The sequence below is a fragment of the Lissotriton vulgaris genome, chromosome 11, assembly GCF_964263255.1.
Source record: "Lissotriton vulgaris chromosome 11, aLisVul1.2, whole genome shotgun sequence".
In the NCBI taxonomy this organism is placed as follows: Eukaryota; Metazoa; Chordata; class Amphibia; order Caudata; family Salamandridae; genus Lissotriton; species Lissotriton vulgaris.
The window spans coordinates 823,930,512-823,950,475 of NC_141699.1; the positions used below are offsets into that span (position 1 = coordinate 823,930,512).

Sequence of the window (19,964 nt, forward strand, 5' to 3'; positions counted from 1 at the left end):
GAAACAGTGTTTATACCTCATGATGTTTTCTACAAAACTAATTTTTATTGGGACATTTGCCAACAATTATTTGAATAGTCTTCCAGCTTTACATACCTCTCTTCAAAATCTATATAACTCAATTAATGAATTTTGATTGTTGAAAAACATCTAAATCATTCAAAGGTTTAAATAGGTATTGCATAGAATTTATCAACAATATGTTACTCTATTGTGGATGATGTAGCTCAAAATGGTCGAAAGTAAATGGTCCCAATTTGACATAGCCATAATTCATAGGTATTCCCCAGTAAACCTTCAGTCAGTTACTATAACAGATTCCTCTCTTTGTTTCCCAATAAAAGGAACATGACACAGTCAAAATCTCGACAAACCAATTTTTTCCCAGGCAAACTTACCACCTAAGTATGAACCTATCAGATATGTCTATGGACATGTTGCCCTAATTCATACATGCAAATTATTGTTCTCCAGTCAACTAATCACTAGCATCATAAGGTGCTTAATATAATAAACATCACTCTTCACTGACAAAAGTAACACCATAATATAATAAATCTTCCCAAGCCACTCTTGAGCTGAACAGATATTACCAAGAACAATAACCATCTAGAATTTTTGCCCCACCACCACTGATAGCCATTCCTAGCTGATAAAGAAGCACCAACCAACATAGTGTCATAACATCCAACCAGCTAAAATTATCAAGTCAAATCCACACCTTTTCAAGAATGGCTAGTTTCTTCTGAATATTGATTTGCACAATCAATCCATGAAGTGATTCTCGTCTCTCCTGTTGTACCAAGACCGTTTGATGAAGAAAGAAGATCTTTTTTCAAGCAGCTCTCCAATCAGAAGTAGTGGTTCAAAAGACCACGTACTGCCACTTACATAGTTAGGTTTATACCTTGAAACATTCATTTATTTACTGGAGGGATCCAGTATTACTATGTGGCAGGATGCAGATGGTAAAAACCTTTACTTAAAGACATTATCTAAGACGTTCTCAACGTCAGGGTCTGTCTCTTATAACAGCAGCAGTGGATGACCAATAGCTTCCACCTGTTGAACTTTCTCATTTTCAAGTTCTTTATTGTAAGAAATTGGGTCTCTAGTTGGCAAGGGTTTGCACCCTGTCCAAGTAGGGACCACCACGTGGCTCTCTTAATACTGGGTACCGTCACTAGGAGGGAGGGTGAGGATCTGAGCTGTCTGGCAGGGTTATATGAGGTAATCAGTGAGTGGTTGATGACAGTTCCATTTTCCAGTATGCTCGGTGAGTTATGCAGAGGGTCTTGAACTCAATTTTTTGTCTGACCGGGAGCCAGTGAAGGCTCTTCAGGGTGGTTTTCGCAGAAAGTTGGCAGGGGATTTGAAGTAGTGTTCGTGCTGCACAGTTTTTTATGATCTGGAGCGTGTTCAGGGTGGATTGGGGGGCCCCTAAGTACAAGGCATTCCCAAAGTCCAACCTGGAGGGAACAAGCCCCTGGATCAGTATCTGTCTGGCTTGGAAAGGTAGTAAGGGGAGAATCTTACGTATGAACCTGAGTAGACCAAAACAGGTGGCAGAAAGTTTGGCAGCTTGGGCATTAAAATTGAGAGATTTGTCCAACCAGTTGCCTAGGCTCTTTATTTTAACCTTTGGTATGTAGGGCGAGCCGGGACAAGTGGGCCACAGTGACTAGATCAAGAGCAGAGAGGGATTGCCTAGGAGCATAAGCTCGTTTTTTTCGCCATTGAGTTTGAGGCATGACGAGGTCATCCATTTGGAGACCTCTTCCAGGCAGGTTCTAAGATTGTTGGACGCCGTGTCCAGTTGATTGATGGCCACCACTAGCTGAGTGTCATCTCCATAGGTAATGATTTTTATTCCATACGGACGGACTACCTCAGCTAGGGGGCCCATGTAAATGTTAAACAACGTAGGGCTCATGGAGGAGCCCTGCGGTACGCCGCAGACAAGAGGCTTGCTCGGAGAGGAGGTGTTGCCCTTGAAGACTTGGAAAGAGCGGTCAGAGAGATAGGATCTCAGCCAGGAGATGGCTTTTCCTAAGATTCCTATGCTGGAGAGCCGGTGAAGTAGAATGCTGTGGTTGAGAGTGTCGAAGGCGGCACTTAGGTCAAGGAGGATTATAGCAGCTGATCCCCCCTGATCTAAGATCTTCCTTGCCTCCTCCGTCACTGCCAGCAGAGCGGTCTCGTCCCATGCATGGGATGGAATCCATTTTGAGAGGCGTGGAGCATGTGATTGGCCTCGAGAAATTTTGGTATGCTTCTCCAATATCTTACTCAAACGGGAGTATGGATATTGGTCGGTAGTTCCTAGGATCTCTCTGGTCAAGGTTGGGTTTTTTGAGAAGGGCCTTTACCATGGCGCACTTCCAAGGAGGGGGGACAGAGCTAGTGGATAGAGAAGCGTTGAGCAAATTGAGTACTGTCGGAAGAATCTTGTGGCTTGCTAAGTTCAAAGAGGCTGGGGGGCTGGGTCATTGGGAGAACCTGATTTTACCTGGGGCTGAATAGACTCTAATGTTGTGAGGCTGAGAGGAGGAAATGATTCAAGGATAGCCTGGGGTAGAGCGTCTGAGGTGGAAGAAGTGGTTGATTGGACGGTGGTAGGGGTAGGGGGGAAAGAAGTGTAGATAATTTGAGTTTCATGGAAGAAGAACTCGGCCAGATTGTTACAGCCGGCTTGTGTATTGGAAGGGGTCAGGGGGCTGTTCTGGGAGTTTGAGAAGGGTTTTTGCAATGCGGTATATCTCCTTTGGTTTGGGGGCTGCTGCATTGATTTTTTCTACAAAGAAGGCTGATTGTGCCAATTTAATCTCGTTTTTATAAGTTCTGAGCCTTTCTCTGTAGGCAGTTTTCCTGGAGGGGGAGAAGTCCAATCTCCACTTCCTTTGTAGTCTTTTGCATTTACATTTTAGTTCCCGTAATCCAGAGGAGTACCACGGGGAGGTTTTTGAACTGCGCTTGGATTCCGCGCATTTCAAGGGGAGTACTGAGTCTAGGAAATTTGAGATCCAGTTGTTATATTCCTCGTTTGCTGACAAGGGATCTGAATTGTTACGTGGTCTGGTGTTATCTAGAGATGTCAGCCAGTCGGCCAGCAGAAGTTTGACCCAATTTCTTTGCACGAGTATTATAGTGTTGAGAGGGGGGCACCAGTCGGTGCGATCCAGACAAAAGGGATCAGATGATGATCGGACCACGGGATGGGGGAGGGAGTACCTACTTTCAGATCTGTGCAATTACTAAAGATAGGATCGAGTAGATGGCGTTTTGCGTGGGTTGGGTCAAGTACTAATTGGGTCAATTGCAGTACTGAGAGACTCGCAAGCAGGTGTAAGGCAATGTGGTTGATGGTGTCATCAAAGTGAATGTTGAGGTCTCCCATGAAAGTGAAATTCGCTGGTGTACAGGCTAGGCTGGCGATAATGGAGGGGAGGCTGTTGGCGAACTCTCCTAAGGTTCCAGGTGGGCGATATAAGAGGACCCCCGAGAACGTGTTTGTGGGAGCAAAGTCTATCGCAAATGAGAGACTTTCACAATCCGATATCAGATTGAAGGAACTGCGGCATTGGTAGCAGTCCTTGTAGATAATCGCCAATCCACCCCCTTTCCCTGCTTTACGATCTAAGCGGTCTATTTGAAATCCTTGGGGGATAGCCTTGACCAGATCTGGTGCAGATTCATCATTGAGCCATGTCTCTGTTAGATATAGGATGTCTGGATTAAGCTCTTCTATGAGTAGGTGGATTTCCAGAGAGTGTTTTATGAGTGACCTGCAGTGTAGGAGGAACATCTTGTGTTGGTTTCTAATGGTGTTATTTGGCAGCACACTTTTGAATTGAAAACCACACTGTGAACAGGTGGTTTGGGGGACTGCAGGGTTCCAGGAGTGATGGCAGAGTGTTGGGGCTATGCTTCCTAGTTCGTGAAGCTTTCTAGAACTGTAGGTCCTTGGTGCTGAGGTGAAAGGGGCAGGGGTTGTGGCCCCTAGCCCCGGTCAGCAGCGGATGGGCGCAGACAGGCCTGCCTTTGGCGCACCTTTGGAGCGGCCGCTGCACGCGTCCACTGCGCGCTCTGCTCTGCATGGGTTTATAGAGGTTGAAGAAATGGGGAGGAGACTAAGCGCCGACCTCCAGCCTGCCCGGAAGTAGCTTCCCTCCACACAATCGGGATGAAAGCCCATGGTGGACCGGGAAGAGGCCGGAGCAAGCTTTGAGAAGTCCTCGTGAATCAGATACTCCCTGTTGGTAGTGTTTTCCTTAAGTTCTTTTTAAAAACAATGTGGTGCACATGATAAATAATTACAGTGACAGTGAGCACAGTTTAAAAACAGTCAGAAGTCGCAAATGGCAAATGCGGCGCCAAATGTCAACAGCTAGCGCTGGGCAGGTTCAAGGTAAACAGTGCCCCCACATTACACGCATCCGCTTCACGTTCCACTCTGCATGGGTTTATAGTGGTTGAAGAAATGAGGAGGAGACTAAGCGCCGACCTCCAGCCTGCCAGGAAGTAACTTCTCTCCACACATTCGGGATGAAAGCCCGTGGTGGACCGGGGAAGAAGCCAGAGCAAGCTTTGAGGAGTCCTCATGAATCAGGTACTCCCTATTGGTAGCATTTTCCTAACGTTGTTTTTTACAACAATGTGGTGCACAAGATAAGTAATTACAGTGACAGTGAGCACAGTTTAAAAATAGTCAGAAGTCGCAGATGTAAGTGTGAGCCACTTCTTCCCCTTCCTGTCCAAGAAGGCTATCAGTATGTAGATGAAAGCAGATGTATCCCCCGGTCACACCTAGTTCTTCCTGTGTTGTGGCTGTCCAGAGAGAATGCACAAAGCATACCTGTCACCAAGCCCAGACATGCATTGGAAGCAGGCTTGCAGGCACCACACAGAGCAGTAAGAGCAGAGAAATTTCCACTTTCTAAAAGTGCCATGGCAGGCCTATGACAGGTTTGAAAGGATATCTGTGCGGGTAGCACAACCAGTGCTGAGGCCCACTAGTAGCATTGATATTACAGGCCCTGGGTGCAAGGTGTACCAGCTTACAATGGACTTACAGGTAAACGAAATATGCCAATTAGGTATACACCAATGTCAAAATGTTTAGGGGAGAAGGACATGCACTTTACCCCTGATTAGCAGTGGTAAACTACCTAGAGTCCTAAGGCCAACAGAAAAGAATTCTGCAAATGGAGGAAGGCAAAATGTTTGGGGTAACCCTGCAAAAAGGGTAATTTCCAAAGATTATCATCACACCCAAGTCCAAACCCAAATTTGATCCTGCAGTTCATGATGAACTTAAACTGGTTGGTGTCTACCCATTACTCCTCAAATACCTGGGTCTCACCATTTTAATTCATTATTATTATCACCTCGCAATAACAGGTTTGTCTAATGTCCAACTTTTTTTCTCCGTTAATTTAAGAAATCTAAAAATATTCCTACCCATGAATAATCAAACCTGCGCCTTCTGCGACTAGTCTGTGCTGATACGATTCTGCCTGGTGCTCCCCAGTGGTTGCTTGTCCAGTCAAGCTTTGCCTCCATGGCACTGCTCGGCCCATCTTGAATAAGAGAAATATGATCACATCTTTCCAGTTCTGAAGGACTTTCACTGGCTTCACATCGAGGCAAAACTATATGTCAAAAGTTGTCCGACAAAACCCTGCGTCTAAGAAACCCACCCATTCTATCTGTCCAAACTACTCAAAATTTCAAGCAAATTGTACAGCTTGTGGAGTAAAAATACTTTACATCTGAATATCTCAAAATAAAAAAATGTTGCTTACATTGGAACAATCCATTACTAGTGCTCAAACCATCCTTTGCTATTCACTTCCTCCACTAAAGCAAATGCTACTAATCCCCTGAAAGCACATCTCTGCCACATGCATCTGAATATTGTTTTGTATGATACTTTTTTTCCCCGTCCACTAATCCACAATTTTCCAGTGTTTCCGAAATGTTATGCTGTAAACGTGTATACTGTTCACTTTTGCCTAGTTTAGTCTGTAATCTTAACTGTGTTGTTTAAAATGCTCGGCGCAGCTGGGCTTCCGAAAACTGTGAAGTTAAAATAATACACAAACTGATTCTTGAACATTGGCGTTGCCCTGCTCAAGGTAAACTAGGGCTCTGATGAGCCTACAGCTGCAATAAGTTGACTCCGCATCGTGGCCTCACCTCCTTTTAAGAGAACTAAATAAACGAAAGAGAGGCACCAACTTATGTCTCGAGCTGATTGTAATCATTTTAGTTAGCAGTCTCTCTTTAATCTATAAACGTTATATACATATGATGAGCCAATGTATATTTCACGATACAGACTTACTCAGAGGTTTGAAATTGTCAAATTCCAAGGTAAAAGTTTTTTTCCTGATTGATATTCTCAATCAGTGTTGGCACTATGCCTGCAAACATACCAGGAGTGCTTTCCTCACATCTAATACAGGATTTAGGAGTATATTCTCATTTGGGTTTGGGTAGATGCACGTTTTACTATACCCCATATCTTTCTCAAATTTCCACAGCTAGTAAAAATAGTCCTCTTTCGAATGGCGGCCCTTGGTACGGCCCTTCTGCATATTCGTTACTGGTTTCAGGTCACTTTAAAGTTCTTGTGAGGTAAGTCCGCCGCTCGGTCTCGAGAGCAGTATAGAGAAGGCGCAGACTGGTCAGATTTGATGGAAAACCACAGAATCAATTGGCTGTTCTAACCTTGCCTTTTCTTCTCACAGAGTATGACCTGGAAGGCCTCCTTGACAAGAGCCGGCGCTCAGCGGACCCAGAACACATCCTGAAGGCCCGGAAGGGCGTGTGCGCGGGATACGCAGGGCTCTTTGAAGCAATGTGCAGGTGCATTTAAATTATCTCTACCCCTTATACCACAGAAACAACATTTGAATGTGTATCCATCCCTGTTCTCCCGGTCAGGGGGGATCGTAGGATGTAATGGTTTAGATGAGTTGGAATGTATGTTGGGAAGACACCCAGTTATATCACAGTCATTAATCTGCCGTAGCTACCTGTTTGCCTTTCAGATCTCTTTATTGATTGTATTTCCCTTACACAAAGCTTTTGGCATGATCGCATAAGCAGGGCCGGCTCTAGGGCGGTGGCACTGGTGTAGCCGCTCATGGCGCTGATCTTGGGTGGGGCACTGTGTTTAGAAATAAGATGGTTGAACAAAAACACCTGCTGCAGAGTTTCTTGTGTGTCCATCAGTTTTCAGTCCATACAAAAACGTCAAGATAACTCTGATGATCAATGTTTCAGCTGAAGAGGGATGGAGTTTTATCTAGTGGCAATTTCCACTCATGATAATGTAGCGCAGAGAGTTAATATACCTGCTGCGAAGTACTGTACTACACAAATCACCAAACATTATCTTCATGGTGTTAAAAAGGGTTCATTTGGATAGAAAGAAATTCTTAATAGTAAAGCCAACCACTGTGGTCTGTTTCAAATCCTGAATTTGTGGTTTTCCAGACCAAACACTCTTCAAATATACTGCATTCTAGAATCTGTGACATGTGACTCCTACAGCTCCTCATTGTCGTATGTAATATTTCCTACAGATTGATTTACACTTATGTGGCTCTGTAGAATGTGTGTGACACCCTACACTGGTATGAGTAGTGCTATAATACAAATGAAATGCCTGTGAGAGAGGGGCTATAGAGCGATGAGGGACACGGTGGAGCGTGGAATTGAAGAAATTCATAGAGAAGGAGGTTTTTTGTGGGGGCACCAACAAAGGTTGTCACACTGGGAGCCACCAGCGCTAAAGCCTGCCTTGGGCATAAGGTTACTTACTGCCAGTACAGATTCGCACTACCAAGTCCTAGCATCCATTCCGGTTATCTGGAACCCCCAGTCCTCATATTCAAAAGTAACTCCCTTATTTTGTACACAAACACCCAAGCATATGGTGTTATGTTATGTTATGATAACTTAGAATAGGGCAATGACTTGTCCTCGAAAAGGCATCTCGGCGATTGGATAGCAAGTCAGTTAGCCATATGCCGGGCCTATAAGTTCTAGATTTGTTCTAGAGTCACAATTCGATGGGTATTTTTTGCAGCATGTGAGCTTAGAGGGGACATAAAGACACCTCAAAATGAGAGTATAAAAATACATTGGAATCAACATAAAGCCAAATCTGTGAATAAAGTTGAGTCGGGGCAAACTGTACAAGACAATTATCTTGATTAATAGGATGCCGTGGATCAAAAAGCAGGAGTCCAAATTTCCCTGCATTGAGGGTTGGTGAATACAAAGCATCAATCTAATCCTAAACCAGCGCTAACATGACATCCCTACTTAAGCATCCTTCAGGGAAAAGAGAATGTGTCGATGGGTCGACTAGCATAAAGCTATCGAGACAGAGCTCGTTCTGAGATGCTCTCTCTCTCCAAAGGCAGAGAAGAAGTGGGACACTTTCCTTACTTGCATTGTCCCAATACTACAGGTATCTTCCCAGGATTCCTTTTGGGTAACGCAATCCCCTCTGACAGCGTTCTCATAGGTATATATCCATAGGACAGCGATGTTCCTGAATAGCAGCATGATGACCTTGATTCCCAGGCCTTCTCTGGTGTGAAAGTACAACAGTTCTCTTAATTGGCCTTAACTCTAAATGTATCCTCTTCTCTCCTTGCCTAACTCCTAAAACAGAAACATTATTCTAACTAACAAGGACGCTTCTTCCACCTGCAACACAAATGTTGGAAAGAACGGAATCCACAGCACACATGAAATTAAAACTGTTAATTCTAAACCAAGAGTTTCCAGGAAAATTGCATTTCAGGCCTACAATATTCAGTTAATATAAGAGAACTGGAGCATGAGCTGTATGTGATTGCATAGAAAATACGTCACATTCAGTTAATATTCTTACCTAAATATAAATTAACACGATTAATAAGCACATTACATAATGAATGCTTGTCAGTTGCACAACACAAATTCTTCACATTAGTGTTTTCTGCTAGCTACATTTGGTTTCCACTTTAACACTTTATGTTTATTATTCATAACGTAAGTAAATCACATTTATGTTATTACATTTCAAAGTCCTTATGTCAACACGACAAAGGATTATATACGGGTGCGCTTTAAACGTGCGTTTATAATGCACCCCTACAAATGAAAATTTATTTTCTGCTACCTCACATACATACATTCCATTTATACTGTCTGCACAGGCAAACACATGCACAACTATGCAAACTCACAAAACACAAACACTATGAATCTCAACACCTCATTTTTCCTTTATTTAAATTTCCTAGATTCACATGACTTTGTATTTTTCCCATCCTAAGTCTGGGAATCTTCACTACATGAAAACATAGCTGTGTCAGAAACAACAGCAAAACTGTGCATTAAATAAAAGTTCTATACATTTAGAACATTGGATTGTTGGGAGCTCCATTGAGTACAATGAAGTGGCTCAGGACTAATAATGGCTGATATAGACCGGGAACTCCAACATTCTAGTGTTTGTCTTTTTGTTTCAGCCTTTTTAATTAAGCATATTCTACCCTCAGTGGGTGAAGGTCGAGGACTCCCTGCCTGACTTCAAAGTCAAATCTGCTTCTTTGCACTCAATATCTGGAACTGTCATGCTCTCTAATTAAATTCCTCAGCATTGAGCCACAGGACTCCATCCATGCTGCAAAATGTTGCACTTCATCAATGTAGCACCTTAATGTTCCAGCTGCCAGGAGTAGGTTGCACTGTTCCATCTAATGATATCTTGCCTGATGTCAATATGGAAATATTTGTGGAGGAACTCAAGGGCAGCTTCAGCCTATAAGGTACCTGATGGCATCATTGGTACTATGGATTATGTCCCATATAATTTATTTATGGAATAGGAGAAAGAAAAGTAATCAGTGTTTATCCTGTTCTCGAACAGGAACAGGGCTCGGAGGAGAGAACTCGCTATACACGTTCGGAGAGCCGTACACGGCCTGGGGTCCACCTTACTGGGAACCGCAACCGGAACCTTTTCGCTATATTTATATAGCACTCTGTTCGAGAACAGGATAATACCTTTTTTAAGAAATATATTGGGTGACCTCCGAGCCCCATTAGACATCACGATACCTACGAATATAAACAAGGATTGTAAGCGTTGCTGCATACACTCATACCGAGTGTCATTGGTCACGGGCCCGGCTGGGTCGGAACTATCACCAGCTGAGCGACCTTTTTGACGTTTACACGGCCATCTAGCCCTGAGGAATCGCGAATGCGATGAAACACATGTCGGCTGGCTGTATACTGCATTAAAGACTCCAAGATTCACTCGTCTGCTGGAGTTCTGTTTAAAACTTCTGTCAATTGGTGTTAAATTTGATGTGACAGTGTTACTTAACATTTCATATACCTAATTCAGAGTGCATCGGCAATCCCTTTATATCCAGGCCAGATTCGGCACTGGTGGCAGCTCCAAGAAAATATTATTCTTCACCGAGTTTGGTAACCTCTGATGTCAGGAGGAGAAAGTATGACACCCTTGACAAAAAGGTCCCCACCACAGAAGAAGAAAATAATAGTGAGCAAGAGGGGAGATCAACATCATTACTGAAGTGACAGACTGAAGCATCAAGACGTTGCGCAATAGGATGTTTGGAAACTCCTCCTTGAAGAGTCTGTGTTGGAGGTATAAATGCTGGGACACAATTAGGTTACTGACAAAATCTATTTACTTGTGAGGAATAAATAGAAAATGGCATCCAAATCTAGATATCAGGAAGTCATAGTAACATCTCAGAAAGCTAAAGTTCAAGATTTTCGTCTAGCAAGGTATCATTCTGCTACAGACATTCTTTAGGGTTCTGATTTCCTGTGGCCAAAAGACATTGGGTTGTGGCCGCTCTCTTCACCCGTTCCCAGATGTTCTTTCCATTCACTGGGTCCCCCTGGTCATTGGCTCAAGGAATCACCAAGGATACCCTTAACATGTGAAACTCCCATCTCACTAATCCCACAAGGCAGCTTGACAATAGCATGCTCAGACATGCTCCTCCCTTTCTGAGTGTATATTGTACTAATGAACGCATCCTATTTATAGCACAAGGTGAGCTCAGCATTAGTTAGATGTGTTACTTCTGACAGCACCTAGAGCCCCTGCTTTGCTGAATGCTGCTCTTTAAAATAATAATAATGCTATTTTCCAACAAGCCTGTGCACATCCTGCATTGAGGAATCATAACTAAAAGTCACATGAAAAATGACCCTCATTAACATAAAATTAAGACTGTCCAATAATAAAAATACAAATATGTAAAAAAAATTAAAATATCTGACTAGCTGGTCCCGGAGAACCAAAACAAAAAACTTAGGGCCAGATGTAGGTAAATCTGAAATACCGATTTCTTAATAGCGAATTTTCCCGATTCGCTATTAAGAAATCGGTATTTCCTATGTAGGTAAAGATTCGGTAAAAAATACTGAATCCTTAATATTCCTTATTACCGAATCGGTAACTGAAATTCGGTAATAAGGAATACCTACCTATTCATTCCTATGGGCTTGGAGGCCCATAGGAATGAATGTGAAGACATTCACTATTAGCGATTCGGTATTACCGAATCGCTAATAGCGGGAGCACTTTCAAGGGTGCCAGGGTGTCAAAAAGACACCCTGTTGCACCCCTTATATGTACACGTGTGCACATGTGGTGCACATACATGCCCTAAGGGCATGAATGTGTGCCACATGACACTTAACAAAAAAACAAAAAAGTGATTTTTTAAAGGAAATCGGTAATTACCACCAACTTGAAGTTGGTGGTAAATACCGATTTCTTAAGGCTCAAAAGCACTCTTTAATGTGCTTCCTACATTACATATAAGGAATCTGTATTACCGATTCCTTAAATGCAAGAGCAATAAGGAATCGGTATTTAGTGATTCCTTATTTACCGATTCTTTACCTACATTAGGAATGGCTAAATACTGGTCTGTAACGCTGAAATTTACTGAATTTCGGCTTTACCGACCAGTATTTAGCCACCTACATCTGGCCCTTAATTGGTCACAGCTGTCTTAAATATAGAAAGAGCCAACCACGACTTTTACTCCACACAGACTCAATGTCCTGGTGCTACTGCCTAGGTGTCTGGTAGCAAGTCGCTTCCTAGGTTGCTATTTGTCACATAAGTGATCTCCCTGAAGGTACGAACTTCATGGTGAGAGGGGATAATCTGGTGACTCTTACCTGAGACTTGTGTGAATGGCTATAACTCGGAAGCACTTGACCCTGTTGAATCCTGTGCCTTGGATGTACCAGCGAGGACCACCACTGTCGATTGGGGAACGGTGACTCGCTTATAGCAGGTGGGTGGAGAGTATTGTCTGTCCTGAACTCAGAGCTCTTCCTTTGATACATTTCTACTTCAATTTGTGTCACCTGGTATATTGTCCTAGGACTGCATTATATAACCTTCTTATTCTCGTACTATGTTGCAATTGCTAATGCCTCCCAAGTGTATCCAGGACCTTTCTACTACTCCTGTTGCTACCCTTTGGTATAGGTTGATCAAGGACTGTTGCCAACAGAAGTGTAGACATTGCAAGCTTCAGTTTGTGGAAGTGATCTGCCTCTCTGCTCGACTATCTTAGTTCAAGATACAGCAATGATGTCAGGTAGTAAGGCAGTCCAACAGCTCACGTTTGCGTAGCCACCTGTAATAAACATCCATCCAGCACTGTGACAGACTCGATGTGCTCTGGAGAGACACTAGATTTCATCATTTGGAGTGGAGAAGTGTGGCTCAATGGTTAGAGCGGCAGACCCTGATGCAGAGGTCTAGCCCAGGACCAGGGTGCAATTCCCCGCCTTGGTGGGTCTTGGGCTCAAAATTCCACGGACCTGATAATTCTAGCCTTGGTGCCTATTCTAATCATAGAGTCCCACTCTGCAACTCTGGGCAATAGCTTGCTTAATCTCCACAACGGCCCCCACAACGCTAAGGATGCCTGGCCTTCACCCTGGGGGTGCCCAGGAGTGGACGCCTCACAGGGAAAGCCAGGACGGGTTCCACAGCGGTATTCGTACAAGCGCCTTGAGACCCTTGCGGGTGAGTAGTGCGCTATACAAGTATCAATTTACATTTGTTAACTTAAACGCATCCACTCTATGATAGTTATGGTGGATCAGTCCACCAAAGAAATGAATAAAGAACTCAATTCACTAAAGGAGGAAATGACTCATTTGAGGCATCAATTCAATACTATTCGATGATTTGGAACCTAAACTAATAGAGACTATTACTTAGCACAGAACTATGGAAAAGTAACCTTGGGCTTGGAGGACAGGTTCTGTAGGAATAATATAAGAATCTTTGGGGTCAGTGAAACAGAGGAAACCCAAGAGGTTATGCTCTTCCTGCTAACATTCACACCAAAAATAACAGGATTACCTTTTTATCCACCACTGAAGTTCCAGTGTGCACCTATGATGCCAACTTTTGTCCTAACCGACCATGGCACTCCTCATCTGTTCATTAGCAAATCTCCTCGAGGTTCATTAGATGAGGCCCATCCTCTCCAAAGTGAAAAAGCATGGTGAATATACATACAATGGTTAATAACAATGGAAAAACCCAGTAATCTGCCGGACCTGGGCCAAGATTGGTACAGAAGAAATGCTCCCCGCCGAAAAACGTTTTAAGTCTACAATACCCGAAATAAACACATTTTCCAAGGCAATTTTTTGAAAATCAATTTCACAATTTTACTTTACGGATAAGTGAAAAAGTGCTCAAGGATGTGCTTGTGCGAGGTAAGTGATGTGGGTAAAAATATATCACAATATTTACACTTAGTAGTTAAAAAAACCTATCTAATAATCAGTTTCTGCATGTATAACTAAAGAGGGCCACAATTAAGAGATGCAGTAAGCAAATTACATGTGGACAAAATTGTAGTACAGGTAAGTGTAAAGGAAAGTCCAAGTTTTGGCCACAAAGGGGAGAAGAAGAACAATGATTGCTTAAAGGGGAGTCTTCATTAGGACAAAGGGAGCAACCTTGCTCCCACTGTAAACACAACCAATGGGAAATTAAGATTGGGCCCATAGGCTCCAATTCCAGAAAAACGACAAACCCAAGATGATCTCTATTGGTCCATATATGATGTAATAATCAATTGCGGAGCTAAGAGAGGCCCCTCAATTACCAAAGCTTGTGTTGGTTGAATGTTTCAAAGCGTCATGTATGAGAAGTCAGAATTATTCTGTTTGGAATCTCCGTTCTTGTAGAACTTGTAGAGCTCCAGAAAACGTGACATGGAGATTCCAAACAGATTAAGTCTGATAGCCCGTGATGAAGACCCCGCTTTAAAGAATAATTGTTCCTCTTCTCCACTTTGGGGTCAAAACTTCGATTTTCCTGTACACTGCTCACTAACAAAGGGAGTTAAAACTCAATACATTGTACACCCAAGTGGCAGAGACAGAATGATAAGGCTCAAAGAGAAAAACTATGAGCACAGCGAGAAAGCAGGTACACTGCTGGCCATGCAGTTACGGCAGAGGGAGACCAGGTCTGCTGTACCGGCTATTCACAATACTTCTTGCACGATTCTTACCCAGCTTCTGGCTATAGTAAGTGAGTTTGCATGTTTTTACTCAGCACTGTGGAGCTCAGAATATCCATAGGACACAATGAGAAAATATACATTTAGTTGCAGATCCATCTGCCTACAGAGAAATCCCGGTTAAACCTGGAGCAAGGTATACCTGAGGACAAAGTGAGAGAGGCTATAAAACTGATGAATACAGGAAAATTGCCTAGAGAGGTTAGATTTCAGCTAGAATTTTATAAAATCACAGAGATACATATAGTGCTGATCCTCACAAAAATGTACAGAGACAAATCCAGTAGATCACTATGTGCAGAATTTAGCAGGGCGCACATCTCGCTTATTCTCTGAACCGGATAAAGACGGCAAAACCTGTGCCAGTTACAGCCCCATCTCCCTCTCATGCTTCCATAGGTCCCCAGGGTTCCTGTCCGGTCCGGGAGCCTTCCCTGGTTTTATTGCTTTTATGGCTTCGATAGTTTCTGCCATACTAAAAGACAAGGGTGCCTCACTCAGGTTAAGTCCTAAGTCGTCATTACCTAGAATAGCCTCATTATTATTTGGGAAATATGATTCAGAAAAATGGGATACCCAGATATTAGCGTCTAAGAACAAGTCCCTGCAAGAGGTTCCATTTCTATTACCCTTAGCGGTCAAACCCCAGAACGAGGCCTGGTTGTTTACTTTACACGGTTGGAGTAACTCGGACCAAATTTTCTCGTCCCAGCATTTCTTTGCCTTAAAGACTATGCCCTTTTAGCTCCTCCTTTTCTTCCTTAGAACTGAAACGTCATTGCTTTTTGCAGCCGCTATAAGTTCCTTTTTGGCATTGCGGCAGTCTTTATCATACCATATGTCACCCTTGGGAGCTGAATTTAGCTGTCCATTTTTTAATGGCTTAGGGATTTTGGTTAGTATTTCTACAAGTCCCAGTAACATATTTTCATGGATCCGCATAATAGGAATCTCCTGTGCTGGGAGATTAGTATACGGGGAAAATAAATCTACGTACATCTCATGGATTTTTTTAACAATGGTTTTGTTCCCCATTACTATTGGCAACTTAAGTGCTCTGCGATTATTTGAAACCAAAGGGGCAATGTCGGTATGTTGAAGGCAATTTTTTCCCTTGGGAGGTAAATAAAATAATGAGGCACAAAGCGTATTTGTGGTATCATCATTGGGTTGCTGTGAGCGTGGTTGCAAATACTTTACACATTTGCCTTGAAGATAAGCCTGGCTGCTTGTGCCAAGCTACCAAGGGCTATCTCAGAAGGTGACCTTCCTTTCCCTGACATAGTTTAAGTTTAAGTTTATTTATTTTTGCATAGTTAACTAAAACCATTGCAATATTAACACTTAAAAGAGTAACATTTTAAATATACAGTCAATATGATTTCATCCGCCCTAGCTGCCTTTTTAGTTGTTACAGTTACTTAAGAAAAATCTTTGTTAAAACCAGTATAAAATCACAGTTAATTATACTTGTTAAGGAAAGTCATTAGCTCGCTGGATGCTGTGATGTACAGTCTCAGATTTTCTTAACTCCAGCCATACTTGCCCATTTGTCACATCGTTCAAATTATCTCGACTTGTTGCAAGGGTTATCCCTCTGCTACTGGTGGGCATCCTTAATTATGGTCCCGTCTGCTGGACAGCTTGCGGCGACAAAGCTTTGTGGAGCATTTTTTGGTATTTTTGGCATTTTTTGTTCGCCCATCATGAGGAATTCTACCAATCTGCTGTTTAGTTGGATATTTACAGGGTTTAAGCAGGCCAGCACTGCTTGCCTCCTGGTGCGGATGCCTTTCTATTTAAGAGGTTCTTTTAGGAGCTGCTGCCGTTCTTGGTGCAGTTCTTTGCATAGGCAAATTAATGTAGAATGTCACCATTCTTGATGTTACACAGCCTGCAAGTATCTTGTGCTGTTGCCCTCAGCCATGGTGGTAGATGCTGAGCACATGGAAGGATCCCCAGTCTGTGCCTTAAGAAGTTCATTTTTATGGCCCTAGGATAGCCCTGATTAAAGTATGGTTGTGGGAGTTAAGGGTCATCCAGGCATGAGATCTGTTTGAGAAGATTGCCTTGTCCTCCACTAAGGAGATTTGTTTTCTGTATTTCCAGACTAGTTTGTTAAAGTTGAGAAGGCTGAGTTGCGCATCCCAAAGCCCCGTAAGTTTGGTAGATTCCAAATCAAATCAAAATTACTTTATTCGGTTTCAATCAAGAAAAGCCATAAAAGTACATACATAAAAGCTGAATACATTGATAGGATATTTATACAAAATTTAAAAGACAAGAATGCCATAATAAAACATCTTAATATAGAAAGATAATATTAAGACCGTTATATGATCATTGGATTGAAATCGATAGCACAGTGTAGGATGGTGAAAAAAGTACAACAGTATTTCTGTTATAAATTAGTCCTCTGTCTGATACAGAACTTCAGAAATTGAACAATATTTGCCACCAGGCTTTCTCTCTCCATGAGTTGCAGTACGATAAGGGCAGGACGACATTGGCCTAAGCCTAAAAAATTTTAAATTGGGATTAACCAGAGCTTTCTCGGTTCTATGTAAAATTTACAAAAAAGAACCACATGGATTAGCGATTGAGTGGATACGTCATCGCAGAGACAGGGTGTTAACAGCTTCGACCAATCATTGACTCTGGGAAAGGTTACCAGACGATGAAAAATGTTAAACCTAAAACGAGTCAACAGGTACCTTTCGTAGACACTCAGATTACAAATTAAATAAGGCTGGATGGCAATAGTAGATTGGATCAGCAATGAATGTTGAACCAAGCTTTTTTTAACCTCAATAACCGGACGCAGATCTTCCAGATGAGTCAGGCGTAGCTTTTTCAGCCCTTTTCTTGATAACTCTTCAGTAAGAGGGGGGTTATGATAATATCTTTCTAAACCCAGATCGTACAGAAACTTTTTGACATATAAAAGCCAACCAATCCTGTTTGAGTTTTCAAGTGCAAGACAGTATTTTAGTAAGCTTTGATTAAAAACGAACTTTGTAGAAGACCAGAGTCGGTGCCACAATAGAATTGGCTGCTTTTGTACAATATTGCTGATATGTGGCAAACCTAGTTCTAGGTGGCAACTAAAGGTCGAGGTACCTCGTGGAAGAGCGAGGAGAAACCTCAAGAAACTGTTCTCCACTTTTTGGAGGGCTTCAACCTAACTGTAACCCCACACCCCTGATCCATAGATGGCTGTACTAATGCATTTTGCCTGGTAGAGTTGAATCATGTTGGCCGGTGGTCTTTTAAAGAGCCTCTGCGTAAAGCTTACTAGTGCCGAGGTGGACCTTATGAATAGCAGCTTTCTAGCCTCTATAGCTTTTCTCCATGTGCACTTATCATCAATTGAGATTCCTAAATAGAGATACGTATTCATGTTCTCCACCTTGATATTATTGATGAAGATGTCTCTCCTTTTCTTATGCCGTGGCCCTGAGTTCATTATAAAAGTTTTTTTAATATTAATTTTTAGGTCTAAATTAGACATATAGGTGTTATAACTATTATGCGAACGTTGGAGTTCCAGAGGAGTGCGTGCAATGATTACAGCGTCCTCTGCATAGAGTAGAGCGGGTATCGGGCGGTTATGAAGAAGGGGAAAGTCCTGGAACCCCTCCAACATGGCTTGTTCAAGGCCATTTGTATAGAGTGTAAAGAGGAAGGGCGCCATGACACAGCCCTGCCTGACACACCGCTTAACCCTAAACAGCGCCGTCAACTCCCCTGCCACTCCAAAACTCACCCTGGCCGTGGCATTAGAATACATTTTGCGCAGGAAATTAACTAAAGAGAGGTCAACGCCCATCTCTATTAAAATGCCCCACAGTTTCGAATGGCAATCGAAGGCTGATGTTAATTCTTCGTAGGCCATATACAGACTCCCGCCTTTTGCGTTCACATATTTGCCCATTAACAGTGTCAAATGTAAGACTTGCTCTGTGGTACCCATACCCTCCCTGAATCCGTATTGGAGGTCTGACAGTATGTTGTTGTTGTCAGCCCAGTGTTGTAGGCGCTCAAGAATAATGTGCCCCACAACTTTGCCCAGAGAATCTAATATTGAGATCGGGTGGTAACAAGATGGACTTTGACGATCTCCTTTTTTAAATATCAGGGCCAATATTGAGTCTGACCACGATTCCACCAGTCCCACTGTGTAAGTAGCTTCCAATACCCTTACCAATATTAGCGTCCGGAGATCCATATTATATTTAAAAAGGTCAACAAGGACCCCGTCAGGGCCTGGCGCCTTTTCCCCTTTACTTGCCATTAGGGCGAGTTCAATTTCTGACTGAGTAAAGTCTAGAACGATAGGGATGAATGGGGGTTTTTGACAGTGGCTAGTCATCCCTGTGTGATTGTGATCAGTCGGTATTCTAGCAGTCAGTCCAAATATCTGCGAAAAATGTTTCACCCACAATAATTCACCAATAGCTATTTCAATTTTGTCGTTTTCCCTGGGTTCAGACAAAAATGGAGATTTAACTATCTTCCAGAAAGCGTTACTATATTTCGTCGAGCAGCTCTTATGAAGTTATGCCCATAACTCCTGCTTCAATTCAGCTTTCCTTGCTTTAACTACGGAGTTATAAATCTATCTGAGTTGTATAAATTCTCATTTATCCCTTTCTGATTTATGAAGGGCAGATTTTATATTGGAATATGCTTTAGTACAAGCACTATTAGACCAGCCCTTCATTTTCTTCTTATTCCCTTTAGGATAAATGCATAAGTGAGTAGAGGAGGCGTCTTAACATTTTTCTATAGCCTTAATGGAATTCTTCACTACTTCCGTAGTGATCTTAAGTGGGTCTGCTCGATCCCACTTAAGAGAATACCCGTTTAATCCGTCCAGTATCAGATATTCATGACCGTATGTTCTCTCTCGATTAATCTTTTCTCGACTGGTCGGGAGGGAAAGGGTAATGCTGTTATGAAAATGATCACTGAAAGCATTATCGTGGGTTTTAAAATTCAAGATAGGAGACGCTGCAGTACTTGACCAGAAAATAAAATCTATACAAGTAAAAGCTCTTGTGCCATTAAAGGTCGGTATAAGGGGGACTGGGGAGACCACTAATTCGTTAGCCAGGCCACGTTCTAAAATGAATAGTGTCTCATTTAAACAGTCCCCACTCAGTGTACGTGGAAAATGGATCAGGTTATTGACGTTCTCATCTTGTAAACCACAAGTTAAGTTATCGTTTTGGCCACATGGAGATAAATTAAAGTCAACCCCCCCAGTTAACGGAAACTCTTTTCTTGTGATGCTTATTGTTAAGTTCCATCAGGATGTAGCGGATCTCTTTTAGG

General features: G+C 42.5%; 1 protein-coding gene across 1 annotated transcript in view; it reads left to right on the forward strand.

The window, feature by feature from the left end:
- LOC147683540 (uncharacterized) overlaps positions 1–19,964 on the forward strand; it is a 250,716-nt gene that overhangs the window by 168,460 nt on the left and 62,292 nt on the right. The window contains exon 8 of the mRNA XM_086943932.1: positions 6,753–6,870. Coding sequence (XP_086800058.1) covers positions 6,753–6,870 — 118 coding nt within the window. The remainder of the gene's footprint in view (positions 1–6,752; positions 6,871–19,964) is intronic.